Here is an 8,314-nt window from a genome sequence, read left to right as displayed (position 1 = left end):
GGTTCCACATGGGCAAAGATGCCGGAGCCATTTCTACCACTAGTAGAAGGACCTTTTTCACTATTAGCTTCCTCCTTGTCGGAGGTGGCATCCGTCACCTTGTTAGTGGGATCACCCACTTTCATCGGCGAGGTGGATAGTTTAAGTCCTTCTAGGAATTCAGAAAACATTCTTTTAACCTCGGCCGTCATGGAGGTTTTCAATGTGTCGAAAGCCACATTGAATTCCTCACGTGAGACCGAGGTTCCCCCATCGGCCGTAGATGAGATAGGATTCACACCGGAGTGCTCCTTCGCACCGTCGTGGGTGTCAACCATACTCTTCGGACGGCAAAGTCCTTAATAAAGAGACAAGGCTCTGATACCAATTGAAAGGATCGATACGGTTGACTAGAGGGGGGGGGGGGGTTGAATAGGCAACTAACAATTTTTAAGCTTTTCTTTAACAAATTAAACCTTGCAACAAAGTAGGTTGTCTAGATATGCAACTAAGTGTACAACCTATATGATGCAAAGACAACTAGCACACACGCAAGCAATAGATACAACACAAGTAAGCTTGCAAAAGTAAAGGCACGGAATAACCAAGAGTGGAGCCGATGAAGACGAGGATGTGTTACCGAAGTTCCTTCCTTTTAATGGGAAGTACGTCTCCGTTAGAGCGGTGTGGAGGCACAATGCTCCCCAAGAAGCCACTAGGGCCACCGTAATCTCCTCACGCCCTCACATAATGCGAGATACCGTGATTCCACTATTGGTGCCCTTGAAGGCGGCGACCGAACCTTTACAAACAAGATTGGGGCTATCTCCACAACACTTGGAGGCTCCCAACAACACCACAAAGCTTCACCACAATGGAGTATGACTTCGAGGTGACCTCAACCGTCTAGGGTGCTCAACACCCAAGAGTAACAAGATCCGCTAGGGATAAGTGGGGGAAATCAAATTTCTCTTGGTGGAAGTGTAGATCGGGGCCTTCTCAACCAATCCCGAGCAAATCAACAAGTTTGATTGGCTAGGGAGAGAGATCGGGCGAAAATGGAGCTTGGAGCAACAATGGAGCTTTGGGGGGAAGAGATAAGTCAACTTTGGGGAAGAAGACACCTTTATATAGTTGGGGAAACAATCCAACCGTTACCCACCAAACAGCCACGCACAGAGCGGTACTACCGCTTGGGCAGGGCGGTGCTACCGTTGATAGGCGGTACTACCGCTCCCTCCCAGCGGTACTGCCGCGCTGACAAGGGATGTAGAGTCCTGTCCCCCGAGCGGTACTACCGCGGAAGTATAAGCGGTACTACTGCTTGGAGCGGTACTACCGTTGCTACTGCCGCTACTAGTACCGTAAAACCCAACACGAAAAACAGCGGTCGAGAATCTAGGCGGTAGTAGCCCGGAACCACTGCGGTACTACGGCCGAAGTTCGCAAGCGGTACTACAGCTCGGGGAGCGGTACTACCGCTTGACGAGCTTCGGCGGTACTACCGGTGAGGGCCGTGGTACTACCGCTGGGACAGGACAGGCAGGCACAGATTTAGGAAAGATAGCTCCAATGAAGCGGAGAGAAGCATCGGGTGTGATAAGGATGTGTACGTGTTGATTCCACCCTAGCCTTACCAAAGCGGATCCCCTCTTGATAGTACGGTGACTCCTACGAAACTAGACTACCAGCAGAGAAACGAAGGAGCTACACCGTCTTGAATAAAACACCGAGGGGAAGAAATCGTCTCGTGCCAAAGGATGAATCTCTGAAAGAACTCAACGCACACGATTAGTCCGCAAAAGCATTGTCATCAATCACCAAAACATCTTGGGGATAAATATGCCCTTACATCGCTGCTTCTGAATGAGGAGGCATGTGTTCAATCGTATTCGGGAAGGAGTGGTCGCATATAACCCATACTTTGAATGCAAAGAGGACGCCCTTGGCAAGCTTGGTTTTTCTTCTTATCAGAAATGCACTGCGGCTATTCGCATGCTTGCATATGGAATTCGCGATGATCTTGTGGATGAGTATGTGCGTATGAGTAAGTCCACATGCCTCCTCTCAATGTATAGTTTCTGCAAGGCCGTGGTGGTAGTGTTCGGTCCTGAATACCTGAGGGAACCAAATGCTGTTGATACAGAGTGGTTGTTGATGATTAATGCCGAGAGAGGATTTCCGGGCATGCTTGGTAGTATCGATTGTATGCACTGGAAGTGGAAGAACTATCCATTTGCTTGGCAGGGGCAGTACAAGGGACATGTGAAAGGTGTCACTGTCATACTTGAAGCTGTGGCTTCACAAGATCTATGGATATGACATTCTTTCTTCGGCATGGCTGGTTCTCACAATAATATTAGTGTTCTTCAGCATTCTCCAGTGTTTGCAAGGCTTGCAGAAGGCCATTGCCTAGAGGTCAACTTTGAGATCAATGGTCACCATTACAACAAGGGATATTATCTAGCTGAGGTATATCCCCAATGGTCCACTCTTGTGAAGACCATACCCAATCCGCAAGGAGCAGGAGAGTGCTAGGAAAGATGTGGAGCGTGCATTTGGCGTGCTTTAGTCTCGATGGGGTATTGTTTGAAACCCTGCATTGACATGGAGCACTCAGAAGCTTTGGGAGGTGATGACTGCTTGTGTGATCATGCACAATATGATTGTTAAGGATGAGATAGCAGTATGTATGACCAAGGGTTTGATTTTCAGGGTGAGAATGTTGAGTCGGGGCACCCACCTTCTGCAACCTTTGAACAATTTGTCCAATTTCATCGTGAGTTGCGTGCTCGAAACACTCATACATAGCTGCAAGATGACTTGGTTGAGCTCATGTGGGATCACATTGGCAATCAATAGGTCTATTGGTTTAATCTTTCCGTGTGCACAAACTTTAAGTAGTTTTGTAAGACTATTTGATATTTCTAAAACTTTAACTGGATTGTAATAAAATACTATTTTAAACATATGTTTGATTTAAACTATTTTTGCTATGCTTCGTTTCGTTGTACTTGGCCTCCGGCCGACGAGATGAGCCGAAGATGCGGCCACGCATTGGGCGCCCGGCCAACGCAAATGCAAATTGGAGTTGGCCTCATGGTCGGAAGCATATGCAACCGAGTCAAACTTGTAGTGCTACCTCCCAACAGAATTGTGTTTCTTCAGAGTATGCATTTGAGTCTGGATGCAAAGATAGATACTAGATATAGTCTGGATGCAAAGATAGATACTAGATATGATCCCGGGGAACGCGGGGACGGTCAATGCCCATCACATACGTACTCTGCTTTGCTTGCTTGCTAGGGTTGGGTTGGTGTACCTGCACTGCACTGCACGGGCCAGCTTCATTCATTTTGATGTCCTCCTCCTCCATTTCTCACCTCATCGGCTCCTTCCTGGAACCTTCCCTCCTCCCTGCCCATGCTCCCATTCCATCCTTTCCTTTTAAACAGGAGAAAAGCAGCGGGGTGATGCCCTTCCATGTGCAACGCAGCCTAGATAGCTACTCCAGTGTCAAGCACCAACCAGAAGCGCAATGGCCGCCACGCCGGAGGAGTTCCTGGGGCAGCAGGGCTTCCTTGCGCGCCTCGAGCCGCCCTCCCCGTCCCTCTTCCTCGACCTGCCGCCGACGCCCCGCGGCGGCCACGACGACGACGGCCACTCCTCCTTCGACGACATGGTGCTCCCCTACATCTCGCGCCTGCTCATGGAGGAGGGCACGGAGGACCACCTCTTCTACCTCTACCCCAACCACCCCGCCGTCCTGCGCGCGCAGCAGCCCTTCGCGCAGATCCTCGTCGACGTCGCCGACAGCGCCAGCGCCTCCACCTCCACGCCCTCGCCCTCCTCCTCTTCCGACGCAACTGCCTCCACCACCCCCAGCACCGCAACTGCTTCGGCATCGGCATCGGCATCGCCCGACGACGCACCAGTCCAGATCTCACGCCCGTCCTACACCGATGTCAACGGCCATGCCTCCGCCTCCCCGGACAATCAAAGCTCGGGGCTCCTCAACGGCGACGAGATGGCCAAACAGCCGAGCTCTGACTTGTTCAATCACTTGTTGCCCGGCGACCAGGACATGCTCAACCTGGCCTTCCTCAAAGGCATGGAGGAGGCTAGGAAGTTCTTGCCGCCCGACATCAGCCTCCCGCCCATCAAGGAGGGGACAGTGGTGGGAGGCGGGAATGCTGCCAGCCTCAAGAAAAAGAGGGCCGCACCGGCACTGGAGCCGGATGTGGGCAGGCCCAGCAAATTGATGATGCCGGAGCAGGAGGAACGCAACATGTTTGACGAAATGATGTTCCAGGAACACGAGATATGCATGAAGGGGACTCTTCAGAACCTGAACGGTGAGCCAGAGAAGAGCAGCCGGAAGAAGGGCCGGTCGAGAAAGACCACCGTGGACGATAGTGAGATGGTGGACCTGCACACGCTGCTGCTCAACTGCGCTCAGGCTCTGTCCACGGACAACCGCCACAGCGCCGTTGAGCTGCTGAAGCGAATCAGGCAGCATTCGTCCCCCAAGGGGGACGCAGGCCAAAGGCTGGCGCATTATTTTGCCAATGGGCTGGAGGCACGGCTGGCGGGTAGGGGCAGCGAGCTGTACCAGTCACTCCTACTAAGTCGCATCTCGGTAGCCGACTTCCTCAAGGCCAACCAGCTTTACATGGCGGCTTGCTGCTGCAAGAAGGTGGCCTACATCTTCGCCGACAAGACCATCTGCAACGCTGTGGCAGGTAAGAGACGGTTGCACATTGTGGACTATGGTCTTAATCAAGGTCTCCAGTGGCCAGGTTTGCTGCGCATGCTCGCAGCTAGAGAAGGTGGGCCACCGGAGGTGAGGATCACCGGCATTGACCTCCCTCAACCTGGGTTCCACGGAGCCTACCACATTGAGGAGACAGGGCGTAGGCTCAGAAACTTTGCCCGCGTGTTCGGCGTGCCGTTCAAGTTCCGTGGTATCCCAGCAAAGCGGGAGACTGTCCGACCGGAGGACCTGAACATCGACCGGGACGAGGTGCTTGTGGTGATCAGTCTTTGCCAATTCAGGCACCTGATGGACGAAAGCCTCGGCTTTGATGGTCCAAGCCCTAGGGATCAGGTCCTCAACAACATCAAGAAGATGCGTCCTGATGTGTTCATCCATGGCATTATGAATGGCTCATACGGCGCTACATCCTTCCTGACACGGTTCCGGGAGGCACTGTTCCATTACTCGGCCCAGTTCGACCTGCTGGACACAACCGTCCCCCGGGACAACGAAGGGCGTCTGCTGCTCGAGCGCGACATCTTTGGGCGGTCTTGCCTAAATGTGCTCGCATGTGAAGGCGCGGACCGGGTGGAGCGCCCTGAGACGTACAAGCAGTGGCAGCTCCGGAACCACCGGGCTGGGCTGAGGCAGCTGCCGTTGAATCCAGAGGTTGTGAAGCTTGTCCTGGATAAGGTCAAGGACAACTACCACAGGAACTTTGTTGTTGATGCGGATCAGCGGTGGTTGCTACACAGGTGGAAGGGGCGTGTGCTCTACGCCTGGTCATCATGGGTTGCAGCTGATGCCACCTAGCTTGTTTTCTCAATCTAATGTTGATTGTAGACATAGATAGATATACCCACGCCTATATAGTAATAGTAGCACTTATCTCTTGTACTCCCGCCGTCCGGAAATACTTGTCCTCAAAATGGATAAAATGGATGTATCTATAATTAAAATAAGTCTAGATACAACCATTTCGAGGACAAGTATTTCCGGACGGAGGGAGTACCTGACAAGCAATTTCACATATTACATGCGTTAAATTGTTTATTTGTTGATGAAGATGTGCGTGTCTTCTAAACTTCAGTTGCTGCTGCACCATCAAATTGTTAGATAAGCTTTCCTTGTGCGTGGGAAGAGTAATATAGATGCTAGTTGAGCAATAAAGTTGGACTGATGACTTGCATCGTTTGATTCGTGCATCTTTTGCTGTCTATGATTTGTGTGTGTAGACGATTTAAGATGTTTCCCACAAGTTTCAGCTTCTTGTAGATGTAATTTTCTTCAGTGTCATCATTATATATGTTTATAACTAGAAGAGGTCAGAAGATGCTACTAGTACGTCATATGAAGCTGACACTGATGATGTCTATTGAAGAAATCCATGATCATATAATTTCATGCAAGTTCAAACACATAAATAAATAAATAGTTTTTTTTGCGGGGGATAAACAAAAAAATAGTTACCGACGATGACAAGTGGAAAGAAGTCTATGAGTTCAAAAAGAGAGAGAGAAAATAAACTGGGAGGAAGTCCAAAAAATTCAGATATGTTATATGTTGTTAACCGTTAGTCAATTGCTGAATGTATAGCATGAAGTTCAGTTTCGAAAGCCAGCATTGTACAGAGAATTAAAGAGGTCAGATAGATGCTTATTGCCTGGCTGAGTTACTTATGTGCTTGCAAGTTTGATTCGCCACTTATCTAAGTCCATGTTTTGTATATTTCGAACGGGAAAAAGCGCCATGTTTTTTTTTGAATGCATTGCTCAAAGAAGGCAAAGCCCAAGTGTACATAGAGGAGCGAGAGGCGAGGTAGTGCCCCATGTCAAAGCATTACTCCTGCGAGCTGATTTGACACAGCTGAAGATATGAAATACTGTACTTGGGCACGTAGACCTTGAGAGGCACCCAGCTAATCTTGTCCGAAGATATGTTTCTTTGAGCTGCTGCTTTGGCCAAAGTCAAACCGCTGAGCAAGATTTGCAGCCAGCAGAAGCGCCTCTGCTTCTGCTGATGCCGGTGTAGAAGCCTGGACAGGATTCTTCTGTGGCTGCAACCTTCGTCAGGGAACTGCAGGAATACACGAATATCAGTCCCCCTGCTGCTGCGGTCACTCTGTCAAGCCCAAGTCTGAACCTCCCCTGTTCCTACGTGCCTGATGATCCTACAACCGTCCATCTTGAATCGTGTGGCCATTAGTACAAGATAACGGTTCACTGATGATCGGCTGCTCTCGTCCCTTGATGGATCATCCAACAGCTCTGGTGGCGCCCGAGGAGCTATTCATCGTCCGACAAGACCGTGTGCTCTGCTTTTCTTCTTTTCACTTTCTAACTGCTGTAATGGCTATATAAGCCATCTCTCTCTCTCATTTTGGGCATGTAAAAGATTATTGGGTGTAAACCCTAGCCGCCGGTGGCGTGCTAAACTACCTTTCCCTTTTCATGCAAGAGAAACCCTAGTTCACTTCCTTCAAAATTCGTCTGAATTCGACTCTGTTCTTACTTAAAACCCGTTGATTGGGACTCTGGTCCTGACAATTGGTATCGAGAGCCAGTCTTTCCTTGGCTAGGGCGACGATTGGAGCAGCGCAAGGTTGGTTTCGTCCGTAAAATCCCTCTGCGCGATTTGGTGTGGCGGTGACAACAGGCGGCGGTCGGAGTGGCAACTGTTCGACGACAGTCAGGCAGTCCGTCTGGTTGCTTAAGAACAATTCTTAAGTGGTAAAATTCCAGATCCGACGATCTGAATGTGTTCGTGTGGCGGCGGGCGCTGGAAGCGGTGTAAGGCGACGTCGGCGTCTTAATCCCTCCCTCCCAACCCTATATGGTGCAGATTGACAACCCCAGCAGCATGCCGGAGGTTGTGGATTCAGGGACTACTGCTGCCCTGCAGTTGGAGTCCTTGGAGCTGGACATCAAGACCCTGCAGCAAGATAGAGAGGAGGATCGTCAAGAGTTCCAACAATTCCAGGCAGTTGTCAACAGAAATTTCGCCACTATGCAAAAGAATTTTGACAAGATACAGGCAAATTTCAGACGCTTACTGCTGGACCCTGAGCCAGAGCAGGTAGATGAAGCAGAAGAAGGACAGGGGAGTGTGCAACCGAAAGAGAACCAGCTGCAATCTCCAATAGTGGCTCCTGGTAGACCAAAGCAGCTCTTGGTTCCTACTCCTTCCTCAGTTGCAATGCCTGACAAGGGGGATCCTTTGCCGGTTGGTAATGCCACTCTTAGAGACCATACAGGCAAAGAACTGAATATGGATGGTACTCCTAAAGTACCTTACAAACATCCAAACTATGGGCAAAGCAAAGAAAAGGAAAGTGTACAAGCAGTATAGAGAAATGTTGTGCAGTTAGACGAAATACATAAAGAAGAAGGGGCTGATAATTACTACAGAAGAAGAAATGCTCTGACTGTTAAGCCAGCTAAATTGAACATTTCTGAATTTGAAGGACATGATCCTGAGTCTTGGATTCAGATCTTGGAATAGTATTTTGCTGCTGCCAGAACCCCCATTGAACATAGAACAGAACTGGCCATCTCCTATCTTAAAGGTCCTGCAATTCAG

General features: G+C 49.9%; 1 protein-coding gene across 1 annotated transcript; it reads left to right on the top strand.

Moving 5' to 3' along the window:
• The first annotated feature begins 3,301 nt into the window (after positions 1-3,301).
• Positions 3,302-5,952, top strand: LOC123091756 (scarecrow-like protein 14). Its single transcript, XM_044513375.1, has one exon. The coding sequence runs from the start codon at positions 3,518-3,520 to the stop codon at positions 5,546-5,548; it is 2,031 nt and encodes a 676-aa protein (XP_044369310.1). The 5' UTR covers positions 3,302-3,517; the 3' UTR covers positions 5,549-5,952.
• Positions 5,953-8,314: the final 2,362 nt, after the last annotated feature.

The sequence above is a fragment of the Triticum aestivum genome, chromosome 4B, assembly GCF_018294505.1.
Source record: "Triticum aestivum cultivar Chinese Spring chromosome 4B, IWGSC CS RefSeq v2.1, whole genome shotgun sequence".
Classification (NCBI taxonomy): Eukaryota; Viridiplantae; Streptophyta; class Magnoliopsida; order Poales; family Poaceae; genus Triticum; species Triticum aestivum.
Note: the sequence above shows the minus strand (reverse complement) of the source record. Positions and strands in the feature narration are given on the sequence as shown.

Coding starts and splice junctions, on each gene's coding strand:
- LOC123091756 (XM_044513375.1), top strand. CDS start 3,518: ATGGCCGCCACGCCGGAGGAGTTCCTGGGGCAGCAGGGCTTCCTTGCG.